Source organism: Hyperolius riggenbachi, chromosome 9, assembly GCF_040937935.1.
Source record: "Hyperolius riggenbachi isolate aHypRig1 chromosome 9, aHypRig1.pri, whole genome shotgun sequence".
Classification (NCBI taxonomy): domain Eukaryota; kingdom Metazoa; phylum Chordata; class Amphibia; order Anura; family Hyperoliidae; genus Hyperolius; species Hyperolius riggenbachi.
In genome coordinates this window covers 163,996,171-164,022,707 of record NC_090654.1, presented here as the reverse complement: position 1 = coordinate 164,022,707, position 26,537 = coordinate 163,996,171, and the positions used below count along the sequence as shown (strand labels likewise).

At 45.6% G+C, this 26,537-nt stretch overlaps 1 protein-coding gene across 1 annotated transcript in view; it reads right to left on the bottom strand.

Annotated features, from left to right (window-relative positions):
• Nucleotides 1-26,219, bottom strand: part of TMEM40 (transmembrane protein 40) — a 93,524-nt gene extending 67,305 nt beyond the window's left edge. Inside the window, exons 1-3 of the mRNA XM_068251731.1 lie at nucleotides 26,198-26,219; nucleotides 1,073-1,129; nucleotides 556-689 (exon numbers count right to left, since the gene is read on the bottom strand). Coding sequence (XP_068107832.1) covers nucleotides 556-689; nucleotides 1,073-1,121 — 183 coding nt within the window. The 5' untranslated portion in view covers nucleotides 1,122-1,129; nucleotides 26,198-26,219. The remainder of the gene's footprint in view (nucleotides 1-555; nucleotides 690-1,072; nucleotides 1,130-26,197) is intronic.
• Between the last annotated feature and the right edge of the window lie 318 nt (nucleotides 26,220-26,537).

Sequence of the window (26,537 nt, the reverse complement as noted above, 5' to 3'; positions counted from 1 at the left end):
AGGACAATCGCAACAGACAAACAAAACAGATATGCAATCCTAACTGCACTAGGGAAACTGCCTAGTGCAGTTCCAGGAATTACTCTAGGCTAATCTTCAAACAAAGAGCAAGGCTGACACTCCAGGCGAGTGTTACACAGGAACTAACTCTTATGACCAGCAAAGGACTCTGGGAAACATAGCTCTTTATACTGCCAGTCATCAAAGGAGGCAGGTAGGGGATTTGCATAACGAGTGTATGCAAATTCCTCAGCAGCAGAACAGACCAGAAACTTGTAATGGAAAAACAGGTCTCTCTTGCAGAGACCTGCAGCCCACAGACTAGAGGAATGGTCAAACAGCTGTCTGCCAGTGCATCCAGCTGAGCGGATCATTACACATTATATTTGCATGCAAACCATAATTATTAGACTCTCATTGACCATTTCTAAACACTAGACTAGACACTAAATTTCAGAGCTTTGTTTGAAAATATACATACATTGGATGAAGTCCTATATGGTGTCATCTTACATCAATATACCTAATGATTACAGCCATCATATGACAACTCACAACATGGGCCTCCTTTTCAGTGTACAAGGAGAATGATTCACTGAAGTACAGAAAGAGGTCACAGAAGGATGAGTTGATGGCTGCATTTGTCTTTAGGACCTCCAGGTCTTTGGCGAATGCATTCTGAAAGATGTCTGTAGGAAATAAAATGCTTTGTTCAGTTTAAGGGCTTCATTTTAAGACTTAATTTTAAACTGTAACTGTAGCTGTGACAAATCTGCCTCGCTGAGCTGACAAACAATTAGAAGTAATGACCTTTTGAACGTTCCTGCACTAAAACCTTATCTCAAGCCTTCTCTTGCTCTCTCAGCTCTTTTGGCTGCCATTTACTTTTCAGGAAAGGACAGAATTTCACAAGATATTTGACAAGCTCATTTGCATGAATAACACTTACTCTACTGGAAATCAGAAAAAGACTTCAGACTATTTATAAGCAGAGGTATCACATGCCACTTTATATGTGTTTGAAAGCAAATTAAAAACAGACACACAACATTTTAGAAATCTACAGTTGTACCTTCTTCCTCCTGGGGCAGTCCAGGCAGCGAGTTCCTTTCAGAGCTCATAGTATTTTCTGCAACATAGATCAATGATGTTATATTATTATGTGATAAAAATAAATATGAAATGAGTCATATTTAGTACATTAAAATAGTATAGATCCTACAGTGCAAATAAACCTGGAACTGCTTTCCACAATTGAATATGGTGTAATTTGTTCTACAGATAAAGAAAGAAACATATAAGATGTACGGTAAATGTTTATCGGCAATGGGGGTGACTACTAGAAAGAAAAATATGTATTAGCTGTCCTGGGCAACTGTTACATTTTTGCTCCAGTTTTCACTGCACTCATCTTAATAAATCAGTACTTATATATATTATGCAAAAAAAAAAAAAAAACCCAAAAACAAACAAACAAAAAAAAACACCTTTTTTCTTTGTGTTTCTGAAATGTTGCCCTGCAGAATGATGTGTGTAAACTATGGTGCTTATTTGTGAAGGGGAATACGCATATGTATGGATATGTCGATTTCTAAAAACACTTGAGTCTTTTGCAACCGCATTTCAGATTGAAAATCAATTGAACCACTGCCACTACTTGCACTGTACTGGCAGAGGTGTAGCTAGGTTTTTCAGCTCCCGGGGACAAGTACAGTTTTTTCACCTCCTGGGGACTCCTGTGGGTCATGTGTTACCTATTACGGGTGGGTACATTCTGTTGCCAAAACTATTATCAATAAGTGGGCGCTGAACTAACTCAATAATGAACCTATTGGGCTAAATTACATTTGTGGAGCATTGGATTCCGGGCAAAAAAAAAAATGCACTGAAAGTAGGTACTTTATTGACGATGTGGAGAGAAGGGCTAGGGGGGGGAGGAGGGGAGTAGATGGGGAGTGGGCAGAGTGCAGGATAGAGAAGTGGAGAAAATCTGCCCATTCCTTATTAATTTAAAGGGGACCGGGAGGCATTGGGGGATGGTGCAGTCGGATCCAGCACCCCCCAGATGCTGTGCTCTGGGACAGATGTCCCCCCTTGCCCCCTCTACCCTTAGCTACGCCTCTGTGTACCGGGCAATGCAGTACAAGCTATGCGGCTGTCAGTCCCTTGACCTCCTCCTCTCATTCACTTGAGAAAAATTTACCTCCAATTTCCAACCACTATTTTCATCAATAAACTGTCCATGTTTATCAATAATTATTTTATTTATTTTTGGGGGGAGGTATGTAGTTCACTGGCAGGTTTATTAAAAATACTGACCCATTTATGGCCAACCTAAAGGGGAACTTTACTGATAAAATAACCTAATGATTACAATTGCTTATTTTTACAATATTACATATCATATCATCATTAGTGCTGTCAGGTGTCTCTGTGTTCTGAAGCTAGTAGAGAAAAAAAAATACCTGATCTCCCAGAATACTCTGGTGGGAGAATTCCGCATAGCTAAACAGCCTGGGCTGTGACAACACTGGAAGGGCGGACATTCAGCAATATATAGGTAGACGAAGTGCTTCTGATGTTGTAACCAGAATCATTCATGTAAAAGTGGGTAGCCTGAATAATTTACTACATTCTACTATATCTCACTACGGTGACATAGTAGAGAAGGATATACTGCTTGATCATCAGTTCTGAAATATATTTATTCTTAATTAAAAGAGCCCAGTGTTTGCTTGCTCTTAATGCACTAAATCTGGCAGAGAGGGCAATTGGTATAGCTTCCTCCTGAGACTTGAGTGTAGGTGAATTTAGCAACTGGGGCTTTGAGAACTCAGGGGATTAAATTTGGATCTGAATTTGAAGCGTGTGTGTGTGTGTGTGTGCGTGCGTGCGTGCGTGCGTGCGTGCGTGCGTGCGGTTTGGGAACATGAAGAGTGATGGTATTAATAAAGTTATTCAGAAGGCCAAATCTTAAAGTAAAAGATAAAATGATTGGATTATTATTAAATATTATTATAATTATTGGATGTATAGGGCAAGTTTAATGAAGTGAAAAGAGACCTAATGATAATATTATTATTGATTTAGAAAGAGCCAACATATGTGTCAAAGCTCTATGAAGTGCCATGTTTTTCGGACTGTAAGACGCTCCTGACCATAAGACACACCTAGGTTTAGAGGACAAAAAACTTGAAAAAATATATATACTAAATCTGGCGAAGGGGCATCTTGTGGATTATGCCCCCTTTGTACCTCATGCCCCCTTGTACCTTGTGTCTCCCTGTGTCTCCCTTGTGTCCTCCTGTCCCCCCTTGTGTCTGCTTCTCTCCTCTTTGTGTCCTCCTCTATGCCCCTTTGTGTCCCCCGTTTGTCCCACGGTGTCCTTCTCTGCATGGGCACAGTACAGGGAATCCCTGACATTGTGGCAGGTTGAAGGTGTGTATTGGCAGGCGTTCACAAGTAAGGAACTCTTTGCATTTGGACTATAAGACACAGTGACTTTCCCCCCCAACTTGGGTGAGAAAAAGTGAGTATTATAGTCCAAAAAAAAAAGTATGTGTCAAGCTTGATGAAGTGGGGAAAAGGTTCCAACAATACTTCCTCCTTCCAAAGCCGAAAAGAAGAAGTATTGGAGTCTCGTGAAACACAGCTGGGAGCGAAAGTAAGTGAACTCTCCCTGGCCCTATCCACAGGTCCAGTGCTGAATGGTGTTGAATTTAGAATGATGTTCCTATTCCTAATTCAAATTCCAACACTAGACATTGGTTTACATTTTAGATTTTAAAATGTTTCTATTCCCTGCGTGTTTTCAAAAAGTGTTACATTTTATAAGAAGCAACCATTATTGTAATCTGAAAAGACAACATAACTGCATAACATTTTTAACAACAGCAGGACCCATATGCAATTCCCCTTTTCCTCCTGAGTTTTCACACCTTATCAATAAAATGCATTTTAAGCCACCAGCTAATAAGAACATAATCAGAATAATTTTGACAGTAGTTTTTCACCTAATTTTTGGTACTTTTTTAATTTTAGAGTGCTAAAAAGTTATTTTAAACAGAAGATGATAAATTTTCTCCCAGGAGAAAACTTGAATTGAATAAAGCCCCAGGAGTGAAAGGGATATGGAGGATGCTATATTTATTTTCTTTTTAAACAATGCAAATTGCCTGGTATATTGCTGCTTATCTGCCACTAATACATAGACCCTGAACAAGCATGCAGATTAGATGTTTGACTGGATTTGCCACATGCTTGTTTCAGGAGTGTGATTTGGACACTACTGCAGCCAGATAGATCAGCAGGACAGCCTGGCAACTAAAAGGAGGCAGAGGAGAGCCTTTTGGCCATCTACTGATGTACTAGTTACCCAGCGAACACCTGGCTTGTGATACATCCTCAGCATGGCAATAACAACAAAAACATAAATGGGAGGTGCATAAGACAAGTCCAACTTATCTCTCCTGAAATCATTCATGTCTGGTTGGATGTTGACAGCTGCCTTACTGGTGGAAGTTTGCGATGGGCCCCTCTGCCCTGAGGCTATATAAAAGTAATCACAGATGATGGCAAGTAGCTTGTTGGTGGTGTTTAATAAAGTAATCTATACATTCCTTATTATAAATGCATCTATAGCAATAAATGAAAATATAGAGTTTAGGAAAGCAATAGATGTAGCGTACTTGGACTTTGCAAAGCTTTTGACACTGTTCCCCACAATAGACTGGTGCAGAAGCTTTGGGTACAAGGACTAGGAGAAAATGTGTGTGTGTGTGTGTGTGTGTGTGTGTGTGTGTGTGTGTGTGTGTGTGTGTGTGTGTGTGTGTGTGTGTGTGTGTGTGTGTGTGTGTGTGTGTGTGTGTGTGTGTGTGTGTGTGTGTGTGTGTGTGTGTGTATATAGAGAACTGGTTGAGGGATAGAAGACAAAGGGCCATATCCTGTTCCAGGTGATAAGATATGAGCTTCTTATCACCTTGCCATCGCGTGACGATTACCGGCAAATCCTATTGCCCATATCCTTTGCGTGATGGGCGATCGTTAGGGAGCATTACTCAGGCGATGGGGAGCAAGGTTTGCGCTGTGGTGCTGTCATTCAGCACCACGGCCTTGCTCCCCACACATGCGCACTCACACGCTGAACATCGCCGCCGTCTTCCGCCGCAGCATCTGGGGTCTCCTTTAATAAGGAGACCCCAAGAGCTCCCCGTCGGGTCACCACAGATTTTAGAAGCCCCCCACGTAGCCCTGCTGGTCACCCCTGTAAAGATACATACCGCCGCTAACCACCCGACGCCTCTCGCCGCAAAATCCGTTGCATAATTACAGTGTATCTATCACTGTAATTTATGAGCACATAGGAGCCTGGGCAAAGCATCTTTGAATCTGCAGCCGGGGCTCCCCATTGGTCCGCTGTCTGAGCCAGGGCCTCAACAGTGCAGACACATGCTGGAATGAGAGCTTGTATTTTCCTTTCCAACTATAGTTATCCAAGTAATCCACAAAATACACATTCATATGTAATAGTTGGATGCAGTCAGAGCTCCAAACTGCCCATTTTTCTGAGGGACCCAATCCTTCTTTATATCTTTCAGGACTGATGTAAATTTTTTTTTACTGAAAAATGTCAAAAGTAATTCTGAGACTAAAGGGGGAAAATATTTTTACTTCCCTGAGTCTTCCTCCAGCCTCCTGTTGGGTCCCTCGTCATCCTTCTGGTCCCCTCTATTGTGCTCCAGTGAAGTACGCGATCCAGCTGGGTCATGGACTGCACATGCATGGTCCAAGCTGTGCGCACTCTCCGATTGTGCTCCAGAGGCCAGGAGCTTTCTGCACAAGGGCAGTTACAGTCTTAATGAACTCTGCAGAGTGGTCACAGGAGCGCAAACATTTCTTGCGTGTAGCCTAGACTCACCTTAGTCATGGACAGTGCTGTCAGCAGCAAAATGGTAGGTCCCAGCCTCAGTCAGCACCCTCACCTGTCTCTCACCACCCATCACCCTCTGCCCATCACCCTCACCTGTCTCTCACCACTCATCACCATCTGCCAGCATCCTCACTTGTCTCTCACCACCCATCACACTCAGCCAGCAATCTTACCTTTCCATCACCACTCATCACCCTCTCAGAGGTGTAGCTATGGCTTTCAGCGCCCGGGACAAAGGCCTCGATTCATCAAGACTTATCGAATTGGTTAACGACAGTTCGGTAAAATACCAAATTTGTTAAGTTGATTTCAGGATTCATCAAATTTATCTACAGCTATTAGCGAGCATTCGGTAATAATTCGGTAATCATTCGTTAGTGATGCGCTAAAACGGAAGAAAGTGCAATTCATGAAAATGAAAGTGGGCGTGGTTTAGCGTTACATTTAGGATTAGTTATCTCCTTCACTGCTCTGTCGTTATTCCTGTCAGATCATTGCTGACAGAGAAGATGGAGCCATTTGAAGTGGTTATCTATCAGCTGAGAGTGAATCAAAGGCGCAGAAGGGCAAGAATAAGGTCTAGAACTATATCAATGTGCAAGAGAATAGATATATTTGCTATACCAGGACATCTGCATTTCTCTTGAATCATCTTGTAAGAAAACACAGGCAGTGCCAGGGTTAACTAATTTGCTAGCTGCACTATATATTTTTTTTTAGAAAAGGCTCCTATCAATCCGCAGCTGGTGAAATTGTGGGATTGTCCCAAGCCACTTCCAGAATCCTGGTCCAGGTGTTAAGCCCTATTCAGATTGTTGCTACGTGGTGTTCAAAGGACTGCCTTTTTACCCACAATTCCACAGGAATCTTAAGGCCTTGTGTTAAATTACCGCTGTAAAATGGAAATATCGACACGTTACCGAATGGTTACCGAATTGTTATCGATATTTTATCGAATTCACACCGAATGTGGAAAAACCTTGATGAATACAACTAGAAATCTATAAACTTCGAATTCGGTCATTTAACAAACAGGAAAAAGTTATCTCAAAGACAATGATGAATCGAGGCCAAAGACTGTTAATGCGCCCTGTAAGGGGGTACCAAAAAGGGGAGTGGCCATGCAACAGAATGTGGGCGTGGTAATGGGTGGGGCCAAATATACATGACCTTAGCAGTGGTGTAAAAAGTCTGCCAGGGAAATTTGAGCTCTGCCATAGTGTTTCCCCCCAAAATACATGTAATCTGACAGAATGTCACCAAAAATACATGTAATTAGGCAGAGGTTCCTCCAAAATACAGATGATATGCCAATGGTTCCCCCAAAATAGACATATTATGGCAGCAGTGGTTACCCCAACATACATATAATCTGGCAGCAGTGGTTCCCCAAAAATACAGTTAATCTTGCAGTAGTTCCCCCAAAATAGGTGCCCCCCAGTATAGGTAACCAGGTCTATAGATGTACCCAGTGGAAGTATATGCCCAGTATATGTACCCAGGGGTATATGTCCCAGTACATGTAGCCAGGGATATGTCCCAGTATATGTAGCAAGGGCTATAGTAGTCCCCAGAATAGGTAGCCAGGTGCCCCCCCCCCCCCAGCAGGAGCACAGAGAAGAGGGAGAGCGGTGAGCACAGCGGGGAAGGGGGGTCATCTCCCGCCCCCTTACCTCACCTTGGGGCTCACCTTCTCTCTTGCTCCCCCCTCCAGATATGAGCGGCGGGCGGGCGACAGGACACTTACCCCGCTCATATAAAAAAAAAACAACTCAGGTCACGGCAGGGCGCCCCTAGGGACCCAGCGCCCGCGGGCACATGACCTACCCCGCCCACCCCTAGCTAAGCCCCTGCACCCTCTGCCAGAACCCTTACCTCTCCCTCACCACCCATCACCCTCTGCCAGCATCAGCCAGCACCCTCACCTGTCTCTTACCACCCATCACTCTTTGTCAGCCTCAGCCAGCACCCTCACCTGTCTCTCACCACTCATCACCCTCTGCCAGCCTCAGCCAACACTCTCACCACCCATCACACTCAGCCAGCACCCTCACCAGTTTCTCCCCATCCAGCACCCTCAGCCAGACTCACCCAGCACCCTTATCCACCCAAATGTGCGTTTGTTTTCATCATATAGCTTGCGCAGTCGCTGGGGGTACTTTGGGGAGATGGAGCTGCAACAAGGGGTACTTGGTTTAAAAAAATTGAGAAACATTGTATCAGAGGACAGTACAAAAGCTTGGCAAATTAGCTTTTTGTCCCTAGAGTTGTACAACGGACAAGGGGACAAAGGTTTTGCTATCTATTTAGTAAGGGGTCCTTCACAGTGAGAGTTGTTAAAATCTGGAATATCTTACCTCAAGAAGTTGTTATGGCAAACTATCAGCATTTAAAGAGGGTTTGGATGCTTTCCTTGTATTAAAGGCTATCTACGGCTATAATTACTAGGTAATTCCCGGGATAGTTTATCCAGGAATTTATCTGCCTGCCATTTGGAGTTGGGAAGAAATTTTTCCATTTTAAGACTAATTGGCCCACATTTTTGGTCTTTCCCTGGATCAACTGGGTTATGTGCGGATTCAACTGCCAGGACACGAGGGGTTACAATAAAATTAGGGAAGTGACCTCAGGCAATACATCAATGAAAATTGAAAATCTAATCACCTGCGACACGAGGGGGGTGATATATTGTATCATCTGTCCGTGTGAGAAAATATATGTAGGGAATACAAAAAGACTACTGAAGGAGAGAATTGGAGAACACTTCAAGAACATCAAAAAGGGATGGGGGGGGGCAACCTTTACCGAAACACTATAAAGAAAAACATAATTGCAGTATGTTCGAGACTAAGTTTATTGGACTGGAAAAGGTGAGTAGGGACCCTAGGGGAGGTGACTATATTGCCGTATGTCCAGTAGAGAGAGCTTCTGGATATTTTCGCCAGAAACTATGGCACCCAAGGGCCTTAATGCAGAGTTTGAGGTATTTGGATTTTTATGAATGGGCGTGTGGACCATCCAGTGTGTTAGACCATCCAGTGTGGAGCAAGTGATGCATTCATGTAACAATAAAATCAAATCTTTTTTGTTTTTATATACAATTTTTATATACAAATTTATATATACAATATATATATATATATATATATATATATATATATATATATATATATATATAATTTTATTTTTATAAATATATTTTATATTTTATAATATATATATATTTTTAATAGATTTCTAGATTTTTGTATACTATCTGTTATTTATATTCTCATAGCTATTATTATCCCTACTTTTTGACTCGCTGCATGTCTCTTTAGAAATTGAGATATGTGTGAGTATGTATTCGTATATATATTTTTATACACCTGGGGATTCTGAAGATGTTGAAGACATTATATATGTGACCATGCACAGGTGATAATGGGAATACACATGCAGCAAATGAGGAACGCTATCACACTTACTAAATCAATGCAAATATTTGAGAGAATGGAGAAATGATGCATGAAAATAGATGAGACTCCCTCTAGGACCCAGGAGCAGAAATGCTAAAAGCAGGGGTGAATGTGACACACTATATATATATCTTGCCAAGATGGCGGCTCACTGTGTTATAGGCTTTGAATAAGGCGGCTGTGTCTGCTGAAACACGTCAGCCCAGCACACCCTCTTGCGCACAAATTTACTGGACCTGCAGTTGTCTGAGTGTAAACGCAGAGCAGCCCAGTTTGCCACATAGCCACAGCACTGGAGCGCAGAGTGGCAGTTCCAATAGACGGGGAGCAAGCAGAGTTGTAGAGCTGCCGGCCGGAGCTCCGACTCGTAAAGACAGAAAACACCTCGCACCTACCAGCCTGAAGGGCACACTGGAGTGTATTACCTCCAACATATTATGGAACTTATTGCAGAGGTCTCTCTTTTTTTGATAAAGATAAGAATTTTAATACCGGAATACGGGGCCATTGTTATCAACACACTATTTGATGCAAAGACTCAATTCCTATTCTATATTTCTAGACCCGAATGCATAGATAATCTTTCTGGATCTATCAGTATCCTGCACCTTGACATTGCATAGTTTTGTATAGTTTTTTTTTTCACGGAGCACCTCTTCTTGTGATACACACTGGATGGTCTATGTATGATTGTTGATGAGCTGTGTATGGAGTGTTCCAATTAGGGAATGTATATTTCCACTGCAGTTGCAAGACAGGCGATATAATATGTGTGTATATATATATATATATATATATATATATATATATATATATATATATATATATATATATATATATACATGTGTGATTCGATGTTCAAGCAATTTTAGAACCTGAGTTTGTATTTATATGTTTTAAGCACCAATTAAAGGTACTTTTTGTAACTACTACATAGTATTCCCAGCGCTACCTGTTTTTAATATGAAAGGATTCAGTATGGTGTTTTTTTTTCCCTTATTGAACTCGATGGACGGGTGTATCTTTTCAGCCAAACTGTGTAACTATTGAATGCTATTTAATGTTATTTATTTATCAAAAATAAACTGAGAAGCAATATATCAAAACCAACTGAATTGTTTGTTTGCTAGCTACCTAGCAAATCTAGTCTCTCCCTCTCTGCTAATACCAGCACAGCTCTCTTCTACCTAGCTTCTAGTTTTCCTGTCTTGCAAAGGGAAGAAGATGGCTAATTGCTGATTGACTGATGAAGTTGTCTGTATATGATGTCATACACACCAAGTGATTCCGGGGGATATTCTATTGGCTATTGAAATTCACAGAGCGGAAATTGACAACACACACACACGCACGCACACACACACACACACTCACACGCAGTTTTTTTTTTTTACCATCTGGAATTTTAATGCTGAAAACACACTATGCAGTTTCCTGCCAAATCGATGGGAAAGGGATGATTATTTCTGCCATGTCCGATCTGCTCCCGTTCGATAATTTGATCGATTTTCTGAAGTTATTATGGTAAAATTGATCCTGTTATTGACCTGAAGCAGTTTGCTGCAACTTCCTGTCATATTACCCGTCGATCAGATGGAAAATTACATTGTGTGTACAGTACTAGGTAGCATAGGTCCTAGGAATTGCACCCCCCCCCCCCCCCCCCACGTCAGAGCCCCCTTTCCTTCTAAAAACTGCATCCTTTCTCACCTACATTTATTGTGGTTGCCTGTTGTGATGATTTGCTCAGCTGCCTGTGCAGGCAGCCAGCCTTTTGACCATTGTGTAGGTTTGCATGTTGCAGGACTCTGGAAAGAAGAGCTTCTGTCAGTTTTGCAGCTTGTGCTTGCAGAGGAATTTGCATACGTTGTCATGCAAATTGCCTGGCCACATTCATTGGAGGCGTGTACTATAAGTACTATGTCTTTCCCACAATGCTTGGCTGTTCATAAGGATTTCGTCCTATGTAACACTCCTGGTGGGGTGTCAGCCTTGCTCTCTGTTTGAACATCAGCTTAGAGTAATTCCTAAATCTGCACTAGGCAGATTTCCCTAGTGCTGTTAGGATTGTATTATCTGTATTGCCTGTTCTGTCTTGTCTTGCCTGTTTGCCATTGTCCTGTCCCTATGGTGGTTGACAGGAAATGGTTCTGATCTCTGTTCTTGGAGTATAGCTGGTGCAGCGGTTGCTACCAGCTATCTCTTCTGTTCTGTCTCCTGGGATCGCACTAGCTACTTTTTGCTAGCGCTGGGGATCCTTCTGTTCTGTCTCCTGGGATCGCACTAGCTACTTTTCGCTAGCGCTGGGGATCCTTCTGTTCTGTCTTCTGGGATCGCGCTAGCCACTTTTCGCTAGCGCTGGGGATCCTTCTATTCTGCTACTCTGTACTTGGATCGCACTAGCCACTTTTCGCTAGTGCTGTGGATCCTATCTCTCGCTTGTCCCTGTTTTCGTGTGTCTGTCTGCTACGCTGGAGGCTCGGTGAGGTAACCGTTAAGCAAGCGCTCGCGTCCTCTGTTTCATGTTTGTCTGTTAATGGTTAGTTAGGCGTGCTTGTCTCTATTGTGCTTATCACGTGGAGACCGCGCATAACCGCGTGCACTGTTGCGAATGAGTGCGGTGTTCGCGGTTAGCTAGCATTTGTTATTTTCCGTATCTCCTTATTGTATTATTTGCTGTGCCTTTGCTAACCTCGTATTCTGTTCTGATCTGCCTTGTGTCTCGTCTGGCGATCGCACCTCTCGCGATCGCGTTCCTATTTCATATCTGCTGTTGTGTGTATGCGGTTGCGGGGTGGCGACTGGATTGGCACACACACATACAACCTGTCCCTTTGCTCATTCTCATTCGCAATCGCCTCTCTTGCGATTGCGTTCTGCGTTTCGTACAATTCCTGTCTGGCATTTGTGGAGGTACAGAGGATTGGTTCCTCTGCACTCCCCAGCGCCATCTGCCGACAGGAATTTTCCCTCTACGGGTGCCTAGCACCTTTTGCTGGGTTCCTGCAAATTATACGCTTGTGGAGGATTTCCGCCGTGTCAGCGCACGCGTTGTGCGCTGATCACGGGGAAAGTTCCACAATCGTTACAGTATGAACAGCCCAACCCAAAACCCCAGTGTAGACGGAAATTCCGATTTGTACGATTTTGTCGAGTTTGGGTCCTGTGTCTTTAAGAGCTTTAAAAGGCTTAATTCAGAGACCAAGGCGGAATTTCTTTCTGAATGTGTGAGGTTTTGTCTGAATCCCACCTTTCAGATTTCTGATCCGTCCACGTCGGCTCTTCTGTTTGCCTATGTGCTCTTAAAAGACGGTCTGTTCACCTGGGCTTATAATCTGTTAAAAATCAATTCTTGGAATGGTAATCTGTATCAGTTGCTTGCAGTGATATTCTCTCACTGGTTTAAACTGCCTGGCTTACCACCTGCTCTGATTGAGTGTGTAGCTGCTGATAAGTCAGCTGATCTTTCCCTTCCATGCAAAACTTTTCAGTATGACAATCAGTTCAATGTGTCTGTTGCCACTTCAGGTTTTAAACAGCAGACATGCAAAGTGGCTAAAAAGAGAAAAACTAAAAAAACGCAAGCATCGGAATAAAACACTTCCAATTGATGTTTGTAATGATGTTGTTCCGTCTCCGGCTTTTTTGCCCCAATCCAAAGCTTATGTGGATCCTGCTATAGGTAGGATCGCACACTACATTAAAGCAGTTAAAAAATCTTCTTGTTCCTGAACTCCAACCCTATGGAGATTATCTGGATACTGGCCTGTTTGAACCCCCATTTGCTTCCTGGGATGTTGGGGCCTTGCTGGAGGAATTCGATTTTGATTGGAAAGCCTTTTGCGATTTTTACATCGCAAAAAGCGAAGATGTCTTGAATGCTTGTCTTGACTCTATGTACCTTCTGATTGATTCCGATGAATGTGACAAGGATGATGTGGATCTGGTGATCTATGTATGGCAAACGATTTTGGATGAGTTGCACACACACCAACCAATTGATTCCAATAAAGAGACATCGTTGTCGGATGATTGTTCCTGCCTTTCTGGGGTAAAGCATGTGAGTCTTGACTTTGTGCAATCTGAAATGAATGAGTGTGCCGCTGTGGTTGATTCCTGTGCGAATCCTGAAGGATTCGCTCCTGACAGTGTGCAGTTTGAATCTGTGCGATCTGATGCCTGTTTCTCGGATGTTCCTGCAGATTGTGATCGGCATGAGTCTGCCGGTTTCCTCAAGGATGTGTGGGATCCTTTGTCATTTAGAAACAGATCTTTGAGATCTTCCGTCTGTGACCCTGCTATGGGGAAAAGTTCTCGACTATGCAGCGTCAAAAGTAAATTTAATATGCCTAATAAAGTTTGTCCTGTTGATGTCACTATTTCTTCTGCAGATGAGTCTCTGTCTCACCCTGTTCACACCTGTAAGGGCCCGTTGCCTGGGGACAGTTGCTCCAGCGTTTCAGTCCTAGATGCCTTGCAGTCTGCTCCGCAGATCGCGGAGGTTTGCGCTATAGAAGCGTCAGTTTCACAACCTAAAGTGAATTTTGATTCGCAGGTTTTGCGTTCTGATTCCTCGGATTCGACATTGTTAGCCGAATTTAAGAGTGAGACAGCGCTTCGGTTTTGCGAATCTGATGCTGAACCCTCTTTGCCTTATTCAGAGACGCTTTCTCTGAACCTGCCCTGTACCATGAATAACAATATGATGTCCAATCACACTGACATTTGTGAGTCCCTTTCTTGCTCTGAGGGAAGTTTTGACTCTCCACCCTGTACTCTGGATGAGTCAACATTGCCTTGTACAATATCTCCTGCCCTGCCCCTAGAGGCTTGTCTAGGTATTGCTGCTATTTTTACTTGTTTTTCTGCAGTTTTGGAGTTACAAGCTAGTTTGACTGCCACACAGAATTCTGGGTACAGTGAGAATGAAGTTAGGGAGTCAGTGTGTGTTCCAGTAAATATTGTACATTCCCCTCATGATGATGAGATCCAGTCTCAGGTTATGGTGGAACCATTCCTGGGACATCTGCCCTGTCCACAAAATAAAGTTCCAGTTTTGCCCTGTAACATGGATAGTTCAGAATCCTTCCTAGAAAACTTGAAAAATGATGTTCCTGAGGTCTTGTTTGATGTTCTGGAGGTCTCTGAGTTCCTCCCAAAGGGTGCAGAACTTGTAGGAGATGTCTCCTGTCCCCCAAGTCCTTCTGAGGTGTTGCCCTCTTCCGTAGGCATTGCTGCCTTGCTGGCTACCTTTTCAGCTCTGGTGGAGCTTCAGTCATGTGTAGTCAATGATGATATTGCAGTCACAGAAATTTCCGAATTTGAATCCGAGTCTTCTTTTGAAAGTCCAGTGCTTGAGACCATTGCTCGTGATGATTCTCTGCCCAGTCCTGGTTTTGGTTTCCTCGTGCCGGACTCTGAGGTTGGCAGTTCCCCGACACTTCCTGAGGTTTCTCCTGTGCTGGTGTACCCCAGTGTGCTCTGTGACCCAGAAAGCCCAAGTGTGCCTCGGTTACCAGCGTACTCAGATGCTTCCTCGGTGGAGACATGCTCTGATTTAGCCTGCCTGCTTGCATGCCCAGAAGTGGTCCCTGAAAGTCTTGATCTTGATGGGTGTCCTCGTAATTCTGAATCCGGAATTGTCATTGGTTCCATGGGGGTTCTTGGTAATTCTCCATGTGAGCCTGGTGATTGTTCTGCCCTCTTGGGATCTCTGTGGAGCTTCAAAAGGTTCTGGGAGATTCCGGGAGAAATTTTGCTTAGTCCCCTGGATAAGATCAACGGTGGCTTTTGTGTTGTAAGGGACACTTCGAACAGGTATTGTGGCAGGTTTGGTATTTTCGGACGCTCCTTGTAGTGTTGGGCGAACAGTGTTCGCCACTGTTCTGGTTCTGCAGAACATCACCCTGTTCGGGTGATGTTCGAGTTCGGCCGAACACCTGACGGTGCTCGGCCAAACCGTTCGGCCACATGGCCGAACTAAGAGCGCATGGCCGAACGTTCCCCGAACGTTCGGCTAGCGCTGTGATTGGCCGAACGGGTCACGTGGTTCGGGCCCGAACGCGCTCTGATTGGCCGAACGGTCACGTGGTTCGGGTAAATAAATACCCGAACCACGTCATATCTCCGCCATTTGTCTGTGGGTTTAGCTTTGGGTAGGCAGGCAGGGTAGTTCGCTCTCCAGCCACGCTAGCCAGGGTCCCCCCCAGTCATTGTGTGTCGCTGCTGGGAACAGTAGTACACCGCTCGCTCAGCCACACTATATATAGCATTGTTTACTGCCACTGTGTACCTCGCTCAGCCACGCTATATATATAGCATTGTGTTTTCTGACACTCTGTGTACACGGCTTAGCCTGACTAATATAGCATTGTGTGTACTGCCACTGTGCACCTCGCTCAGCCACGCTATATATAGCATTGTGTGTACTGCCACTGTGCACCTCGCTCAGCCACGCTATATATAGCATTGTGTGTACTGCCACTGTGCACCTCGCTCAGCCACGCTATATATATAGCATTGTGTTTTCTGACACTCTGTGTACACGGCTTAGCCTGACTAATATAGCATTGTGTGTACTGCCACTGTGCACCTCGCTCAGCCACGCTATATATAGCATTGTGTGTACTGCCACTGTGCACCTCGCTCAGCCACGCTATATATAGCATTGTGTGTACTGCCACTGTGCACCTCGCTCAGCCACGCTATATATAGCATTGTGTGTACTGCCACTGTGCACCTCGCTCAGCCACGCTATATATATAGCATTGTGTTTTCTGACACTCTGTGTACACGGCTTAGCCTGACTAATATAGCATTGTGTGTACTGCCACTGTGCACCTCGCTCAGCCTTGCTATATATAGCATTGTGTGTACTGCCACTGTGCACCTCGCTCAGCCACGCTATATATAGCATTGTGTGTACTGCCACTGTGCACCTCGCTCAGCCACGCTATATATAGCATTGTGTGTACTGCCACTGTGCACCTCGCTCAGCCACGCTATATATATAGCATTGTGTTTTCTGACACTCTGTGTACACGGCTTAGCCTGACTAATATAGCATTGTGTGTACTGCCACTGTGCACCTCGCTCAGCCACGCTATATATAGCATTGTGTGTACTGCCACTGTGCACCTCGCTCAGCCACGCTATATATAGCATTGTGTGTACTGCCACTGTGCACCTCGCTCAGCCACGCTATATATAGCATTGTGTGTACTGCCACTGTGCACCTCGCTCAGCCACGCTATATATATAGCATTGTGTTTTCTGACACTCTGTGTACACGGCTTAGCCTGACTAATATAGCATTGTGTGTACTGCCACTGTGCACCTCGCTCAGCCACGCTATATATAGCATTGTGTGTACTGCCACTGTGCACCTCGCTCAGCCACGCTATATATAGCATTGTGTGTACTGCCACTGTGCACCTCGCTCAGCCACGCTATATATAGCATTGTGTGTACTGCCACTGTGCACCTCGCTCAGCCACGCTATATATATAGCATTGTGTTTTCTGACACTCTGTGTACACGGCTTAGCCTGACTAATATAGCATTGTGTGTACTGCCACTGTGCACCTCGCTCAGCCACGCTATATATAGCATTGTGTGTACTGCCACTGTGCACCTCGCTCAGCCACGCTATATATAGCATTGTGTTTTCTGACACTCTGTGTACACGGCTTAGCCTGACTATATAGCATTGTGTGTACTGCCACTGTGCACCTCGCTCAGCCACGCTATATATAGCATTGTGCTTTCTGACACTCTGTGTACACGGCTTAGCCTGACTAATATAGCATTGTGTGTACTGCCACTGTGCACCTCGCTCAGCCACGCTATATATAGCATTGTGTTTTCTGACACTCTGTGTACACGGCTTAGCCAGACTATATAGCATTGTGTGTACTGCCACTCTGTGTACACCGCTCAGCCAGACTATATAGCATTGTGTTTACTTCCACTCTGTGTCTGCTGGGCCTGGGAACAGTAGTACACCGCTCACCCGCCACTGTATAGCATTGTGCTCTGTGTCGCTGCTGGGAATAGTGGTACTGTATAGCATTTCTGTACTGCCACTGTACTGCTGCCAGTCAGCGTGTACTGTAAGGATAAGTGAAATGAGGAAGAAATCCGGTGAAAGAGGAAGGGGCAAGGGAAGAGGTGTTTCCCCTGACGGTTCACGTACAGGCCACAGGGGAGCACCCAAGAAAACCCACTCAATACCGCCCATGTTGTCCAGGACAACAACCCTCACAAATCCAAAAGAACAGGACCAGATAATTACTTGGATGACCTCTCAAGCGTCCAGCAGTGGGTTAAGCAGCACCAGCACATCACGCATGAGGTCCGAGTCCTCAGCCAGTTACAAGGAGCCAGTGGGCACAAAGCTGACACAACCGGCAGCGACACCACGCACACAACTGCCAGATAACCAGTCCTATGAATTACCTCAGGACACAATGGGGTATTCGCAGGAGCTATTCCCAGCCCAACAAACTTCCACCTATGAAAGGTCAATGGAGGAACAGCCAGAAATGTTGTGCCCGGATTCACAACCATTAACTGTGGGAAATGCACCGCGCACTGAAATACAAGGCGAGTCCGAGGAGGACTCGGAAACCCAAATCCCAGAGCAAGTTGGGCAGGAGGGGTTGCAATTGCAGGAGGTCGGCCGACAAGATCTGGAAGACGACGTTGGAGTGAGCTGCGCAGAGGTTGTTCTGGGGAGCTCTACTCCACGGCAGCGGCCCCCCACAATGACATATAACGAGTTTGAGGAGATGGAAGAGGAGGGTATGGACAATGTGGACAGAGACCCAGATTTTATTTGTGAACGAGAACATCGCCGTCGTAGCAGCAGCACAGATGAGTCTGTTGAAGAACCCACTGCTGCACGAGTTCGCCTTGTGCCACAAGGTAGGCGGCGCGCAATTTCAGGCACCACAAGCGTGGAAGTTAGAGTGAGAGGCAAAAGAGGAGGAAACAGAAATCGCCAGCAAGGAGGCAGGTGCTCCAAAGTCTGGGCTTTCTTTGAAGACTGCACTGAGGATGTTACCATGGCGATTTGCAAGGTGTGCAAGACTCGCATGAGCAGGGGGAAAAGTATTAACAACCTCTCCACCACCAGCATGAGCCGCCACATGCTATCCAAACATCCCACTCTGTGGGCAAACGCGGCAGGACAGGGTACCAGCAACACTGCCTCCCTTGGGTTCACCAGACTCACCACCAGACCCGCCTCAGCAGCAGCAGTAGCCCAGCCATTGCGTGGTTCACAACATTCACAAACATCAGACGACGCTGACACTGTCACTTTCCGGAGTAGTGCTCTTGAGGTCTCACAGTGTTCATCAAACACAACAACCAACAGCCCTTCCGTGTGCAGCGCTACGGTTCAGTTGTCTGTGTCGGAGATGTTTGAGCGCAAGAGGAAATTGCCAGCAAATGACCCCCGGGCCGTGGCAGTAACAGCCAGCATAGCCAAGCTTCTGGCCTGCGAAATGCTGCCATATCGAGTGGTGGAGACAAACAGCTTCAAGGGCATGATGTCAGTGGCCATCCCACGTTACGTGGTTCCCAGCCGCTACCACTTTGCGCGCTCTGCAGTGCCTGAGTTGCATGAGCACGTGGTCAGCAAAATAACCCGAAGCTTGAAGAATGCCGTTGCCTGCAAGGTTCACCTCACCACTGACACTTGGACGAGTGCGTTCGGCCAGGGTCGATACATCTCCCTTACCGCGCACTGGGTGAACCTTGTGGAGCCTGGCAGCGATTCCTCACCTGCTACGGCGCGGGTGTTGCCCACGCCGCAAACAGCTGCACCGCCGTCCCTCCCACTGGATAACAACAGCAGCACCTACCTCTCTGACTCCTTCTCCTCCAACGCATCTCAAAGCTGTACCTCATCCGGAAACGCTAACCCAGCAGCAGTAGGATCGTGGAAGCAGTGCAGCACAGCTGTTGGCATGCGTCAGCAAGCGTTGCTGAAGCTGATCTGCCTTGGGGATAAGCAGCACACAGGGGAGGAAATTTGGAAGGGAATAAAGGAACAGACGGATTTGTGGCTGGCACCGCTGGACTTGAAACCGGGCATGGTTGTGTGTGATAATGGGAGTAATCTCATTCGCGCTTTAAGGTTGGCTAAGCTGACACACATCCCTTGCCTGGCGCACGTGATGAACCTAGTAGTTCAGCGGTTCCTGAGGACATACCCAGGCGTGGCCGATCTTCTGTTGAAGGTGCGTCGAGTGGCCAAACATTGTAGAAATTCCAGTACTGCTTCGGGGGCACTCGCCAAGATGCAGGAGCGCTTCAATCTCCCCCACAATCGCTTGCTGTGTGATGTCCCTACGCGCTGGAATTCTACGCTGCACATGCTAGCACGCTTTTGTGAGCAGAAGAGTGCAGTGGTCCAGTACATGACGGCGCAGTACCGAGGCGCATCCGGACAGCTGCCAAGCTTCTGTGGATCCGATTGGGCCAACATGTTGGACCTCTGCCAAGTCCTCCAAAATTTTGAGCAATCCACGTTGCTTGTGAGCAGTGACAACTCTTCAGTCAGCATTACCATACCACTGCTGTGTTTACTGAAGAGGTCAATGTTGAAAATCAAGGAAACAGCTGTCATGATGCAACTGGGGGAATCTGAAGGAGAAAACGATCAGCGTGATGGTACCAACATCAGGCCATCCGCCTCAGGGAACGCTGGCCCCAGCAGCTATGACGAAGAAGAGGAGGAGGAACAGCTGGAGTTGGAGCAGGAATTTCATGCCACCACTGACGAGGGCCAGAGCGGTGCACGTTGGACTTCCACAATTCAGCGCGAATGGTCAGCAGAAGCAGACCAGGAGGAAGGTGACGACTATGATGCATCACAACAACTATCACAACGCTCACAAGAGGATGATGAGGATTCTGGTAGGACTCTTGCACACATGGCTCAATTCATGCTAGACTGCATTGAACGCGACCCACGCATTGTGCGCATTCTGGACAACACCAATTACTGGGTTTATACCCTTCTGGATCCACGGTACAAACACAATGTTCCAAAACTGCTTGAAGAAAGAGTCAGACAGGTCAAAATGGAAGAATACCAGCAGGCCCTTGTGGAGACTTTAGAGAGGAGATTGACATCCTCCCCCTCCTCTAGCCAGTTGTACGCCGACAGACTGACTTCCGCAAACCCAGGACGACCAGGAGGGCAGCAAACAACGCAAGCCGCAGCTAGTGCCCAAAAGGGAATGGTATCGGCAGTGTCCTTGGAGTGGGAAAATTTTCTGACACCCATGCAGCAGCAGCCCACTGAACATGAAGCGTGCAGATCCACCTCCAACACCGATCGCCTGGAGAAGATGGTCAAGGACTACATGTCAGATGACGTAGCTGTGTCGAACAATCCATCTGCACCCTTCAACTATTGGGTATCGAAGCTAGACACCTGGCACGAACTGGCAATGTACGCAATAGAGGTGCTGGCTTGCCCGGCAGCCAGCGTTATGTCGGAACGCTGTTTCAGTGCTGCCGGAGGCATCGTCACAGATCGGCGTATCCGCCTCTCCACAGAAAATGCAGACCGTCTGACTCAAATTAAAATGAATCAATCCTGGATTGGAAACGACTACGCAACACTCCAGGACCCCAACCAAGTAACATGACCAATGAACATCTGGGATGGTGTAGCGTTTCCGGTCCCTGTTTATTGAACCTCTCATCTGTATTACATTTATGACTGCATGGCGGCAAAAAGCATTGCTGCTATATCCGCACGCTTTTTGTCCTCATGCAAGGCCTGGGTTGTTGTGTCTCAAAAAGCATAGCCTTCTCCTCCTGCGCCTGCTCCTGTTCCATCACGTGTGCTGCTGCTGCTGCTGGGTTAGCGTTGCCGGTCCCTGTTTATTGAATCACTTATCTTTATTACATTTATGACTGCATGGCGGTACAAAGCATGCTATCCGCACGCTTCTTGTCCTCATGCAAGGCCTGGGTTGTTGTGTCTCACAAAGCGTGGCCTTCTCCTCCTGCGCCTCCTCCTGTTCCATCACGTCTGCTGCTGCTGGGTTAGCGTTGCCGCGTGGTCCCTGTTTATTGAACCACTTATCTTTATTACATTTATGACTGCATGGCGGTACAAAGCATGCTATCCGCACGCTTCTTGTCCTCATGCAAGGCCTGGGTTGTTGTGTCTCACAAAGCGTGGCCTTCTCCTCCTGCGCCTCCTCCTGTTCCATCACGTCTGCTGCTGCTGGGTTAGCGTTGCCGCGTGGTCCCTGTTTATTGAACCACTTATCTTTATTACATTTATGACTGCATGGCGGTACAAAGCATGCTATCCGCACGCTTCTTGTCCTCATGCAAGGCCTGGGTTGTTGTGTCTCACAAAGCGTGGCCTTCTCCTCCTGCGCCTCCTCCTGTTCCATCACGTCTGCTGCTGCTGGGTTAGCGTTGCCGCGTGGTCCCTGTTTATTGAACCACTTATCTTTATTACATTTATGACTGCATGGCGGTACCTCATGCAAGGCCTGGGTTGTTGTGTCTCACAAAGCGTGGCCTTCTCCTCCTGCGCCTGCTCCTGTTCCATCACGTGTGCTGCTGCTGCTGCTGGGTTAGCGTTGCCGGTCCCTGTTTATGGAACCTCTTATCTTTATTACATTTATGACTGCATGGCGGTACAAAGCATGCTATCTGCACGCTTCTTGTCCTCATGCAAGGCCTGGGTTGTTGTGTCTCACAAAGCGTGGCCTTCTCCTCCTGCGCCTCCTCCTGTTCCATCACGTCTGCTGCTGCTGGGTTAGCGTTGCCGCGTGGTCCCTGTTTATTGAACCACTTATCTTTATTACATTTATGACTGCATGGCGGTACAAAGCATGCTATCCGCACTCTTCTTGTCCTCATGCAAGGCCTGGGTTGTTGTGTCTCACAAAGCGTGGCCTTCTCCTCCTGCGCCACCCTCCTCCTGTTCCATCACGTGTGCTGCTGCTGGGTTAGCGTTACCGGTCCCTTTTCCTGGAACCTCTTATATGTATTACATTTATGACTGCTTGCCGACAAAAAGCATGTTACCTGTGCAAAGAAAACAGACATTTCCCGCATTTAAAAGACAGTTTTCCCTTTGAAACTTTAAAATCGATTTTCTCAAAAACTATAACCTCTTTTTGCTAATTTTTTTTTCCTCTTGTACCCACTCCCAAGGTGCACATACCCTGTAAATTTGGGGTATGTAGCATGTAAGGAGGCTTTACAAAGCACAAAAGTTCGGGTCCCCATTGACTTCCATTATGTTCGGAGTTCGGGTCGAACACCCGAACATCGCGGCCATGTTCGGCCTGTTCGGCCCGAACCCGAACATCTAGATGTTCGCCCAACACTAGCTCCTTGGAAGGTGGTGGGTATTGTCTGGAGGGTGTCGATGGCTTCTTCTCTGGCAGTCACAGTCCTGATGGGTGTTATACTGAGACTGGTAGTACTGATGGGCATGTTTCGGTGGCTTCTGTTTCCGATGAGGTCGGTTTCGGGTGGACTGACTCTGGAATTGGACCTTGTCGGGCTACCCCAACCTTCATGAGTCTTCAGTTTGAGTCTGTTGCTAATAGCAGTTTTGAGGGTCGTCTGGAATTCGACCCTGGAGGGGGGGGTACTGTGATGATTTGCTCAGCTGCCTGTGCAGGCAGCCAGCCTTTTGACCATTGTGTAGGTTTGCATGTTGCAGGACTCTGGAAAGAAGAGCTTCTGTCAGTTTTGCAGCTTGTGCTTGCAGAGGAATTTGCATACGTTGTCATGCAAATTGCCTGGCCACATTCATTGGAGGCGTGTACTATAAGTACTATGTCTTTCCCACAATGCTTGGCTGTTCATAAGGATTTCGTCCTATGTAACACTCCTGGTGGGGTGTCAGCCTTGCTCTCTGTTTGAACATCAGCTTAGAGTAATTCCTAAATCTGCGCTAGGCAGATTTCCCTAGTGCTGTTAGGATTGTATTATCTGTATTGCCTGTTCTGTCTTGTCTTGCCTGTTTGCCATTGTCCTGTCCCTATGGTGGTTGACAGGAAATGGTTCTGATCTCTGTTCTTGGAGTATAGCTGGTGCAGCGGTTGCTACCAGCTATCTCTTCTGTTCTGTCTCCTGGGATCGCACTAGCTACTTTTCGCTAGCGCTGGGGATCCTTCTGTTCTGTCTTCTGGGATCGCGCTAGCCACTTTTCGCTAGCGCTGGGGATCCTTCTGTTCTGTCTTCTGGGATCGCGCTAGCCACTTTTCGCTAGCACTGGGGATCCTTCTGTTCTGCTACTCTGTACTTGGATCGCGCTAGCCACTTTTCGCTAGTGCTGTGGATCCTATCTCTCGCTTGTCCCTGTTTTCGTGTGTCTGTCTGCTACGCTTGCTGGAGGCTCGGTGAGGTAACCGTTAAGCAAGCGCTCGCGTCCTCTGTTTCATGTTTGTCTGTTAATGGTTAGTTAGGCGTGCTTGTCTCTATTGTGCTTATCACGTGGAGACCGCGCATAACCGCGTGCACTGTTGCGAATGAGTGCGGTGTTCGCGGTTAGCTAGCATTTGTTATTTTCCGTATCTCCTTATTGTATTATTTGCTGTGCCTTTGCTAACCTCGTATTCTGTTCTGATCTGCCTTGTGTCTCGTCTGGCGATTGCACCTCTCGCGATCGCGTTCCTATTTCATATCTGCTGTTGTGTGTATGCGGTTGCGGGGTGGCGACTGGATTGGCACACACACATACAACCTGTCCCTTTGCTCATTCTCATTCGCAATCGCCTCTCTTGCGATTGCGTTCTGCGTTTCGTACAATTCCTGTCTGGCATTTGTGGAGGTACAGAGGATTGGTTCCTCTGCACTCCCCAGCGCCATCTGCCGACAGGAATTTTCCCTCTATGGGTGTGTAGCACCTTTTGCTGGGTTCCTGCAAATTATACGCTTGTGGAGGATTTCCGCCGTGTCAGCGCACGCGTTGTGCGCTGATCACGGGGAAAGTTCCACAATCGTTACACCTGTGCTTTTTGGCTCGGGATATTGCCAAAGTTACTTTTTTTGGAAATATCTCTTCTTATCCCTTCTCTGTACTCTATTCTAACACTAATCTTTCCCTTGTTTAACACCTAACACTAACCTCCCACTCTGATTCTTACCATTCCCTCTTGACTTCTAACACTAACCTTCCCCCTCTCCACTCCTGACACTAACCTTTCCCCTTACCATTACAGCATCATGATAAACAAATTAAATAGCCAAGTTCATCAAGATAAAATAATTGAATAGCCAAAGTCCACATTATATACATAAATTAAGTATCCATGTTCCCCAGATAACAGAATAAATCTGATCTGAGGTTTGAGTGATGGTGAGGCACAGAGGCAGGCATGGCGGCACAGCGAGGAGGCAAACATGGCCCCATGGTACTATGGCACCCATGGCACAAGCCATCCCTGAACCCTTGCAGATACTCCACTGCATTTGTACCCAGCATAAGATTTTTCTTCTTTGTAAATATTAAAGATCTTATCTAAATTAATAAAAAATAATTAATTAATTAATTAATAAAATAAAGAGCATTCATTTCACTCTACCAATCCCATGTGTACTATCTAATATAAAAACAAACAAACAATTATCCAAAGAGTTAAACCAGTTTAAGAACAAATGATGTTTCAGTCCTCTTTACTGTTGCATACTGTCTATGTTTTTATTAAAGAGAGAACTTTTGGCGACTAAAGTATTTGTTCATAATTACTTTGCCTGTCCGTTTTGTCTGTACAATGTACATAAATCCCCCATCTTCTGGGATTGACTTAAAGAGGAACTCCAGCCTAAACAAACATACTGTCATTACGTTACATTAGTTATGTTAATTAAAATAGATAGGTATTATAATCTCTTACCCACCCTGTTTTAAAAGAACAGGCAAATGTTTGATTTCATGATGGCAGACATCTTTTTGGTTGAAAGGAGATGACAGGGAGCAGGAGACACAGTTCCAACTGCCCTGCGTCCTGAGCACCTCTCCCAGTTGCTAGGCAACGTGAATAACAACATAGGAAATCCCATCATGCTCTGCACAGCATCAGGGAAAAAAAGCCCAGGCTTTTTTTCTTTGATAGGTGGAGCTTAGTTAAAAATGCAGGTAAAAATGATGCTTTGGTAAGAAAAACAAAGTTCTGTTGTTGTGAAACTGTTAAAGAAACACCAAGCCTTTTCAGTTCTGCTGAGTAGATTTTTAGTCCGGAGGTTCACTTTAATGAGGACAAAAAAAAATTGCCAGGCTTGATATTGCCAACTGTGCATGGCCTGGCACCAGAATATTGCTGGAATGATCAAAAATTATCCTTGAAAAGGCCACTTGTCTGTATGTGGTTTATGACTTTAGCACAATAACAGAAGGGTATTTTAAGTTTAATACTGTCTGTAATTGTAAGTGTTTACATGTTTCCAGTGAGTTGATGTTGGGTGTGCATGAACCCTAATATTTAAATATTTGAATTTACAGTCTTTGCACTCCTACACTCGCTTTCTCTCTCTCACACATACACACACACACACACACACACACACACACACACACTTCAATACAAGATCAGCGCACAGTTATGATTATTCTCTGGCAACTTCTAATAAACATACAAGCCATTCTTGTCATTTTAATTTTCTGCCTAAATACGCACACTTTTACAAATAACATATAGAACAAAACAGCTTAATGAAGACCACTGTGTAACTTCTTGGATTCGACAGGGATCCACCACTGTTACAATGCTGACTGTGGAAACTATATAAAGCTCTCCAGACTTTACAGTACCTTGCGACTTGCTGCAACTTGTCAATAAGAATCATGCTCATGCTGATTAGATCTCTGAGGTCTCTGGTGCCATAAGAAATAGCATGGTCCATATAAGTATATTATTTCATGTATGTATAGCAGAGGTCTAGAGAAGATTCTGGCACTCACCTGTAGATCTCTGTGATGCAGATGTGACTAAACCTGTGAGCTAATGACAGGTGGAAGTAGTTACTGTCTCTGTGCTGTCTATTATTCAAAGTATATTATTTACTTCCTGTGATGTCACATTTCTCTGAACCACCGATTGCCTCTCAGAAAAGAGCTGCAGTTTTCATTCCAGGCAACCTTATTTTGTGCT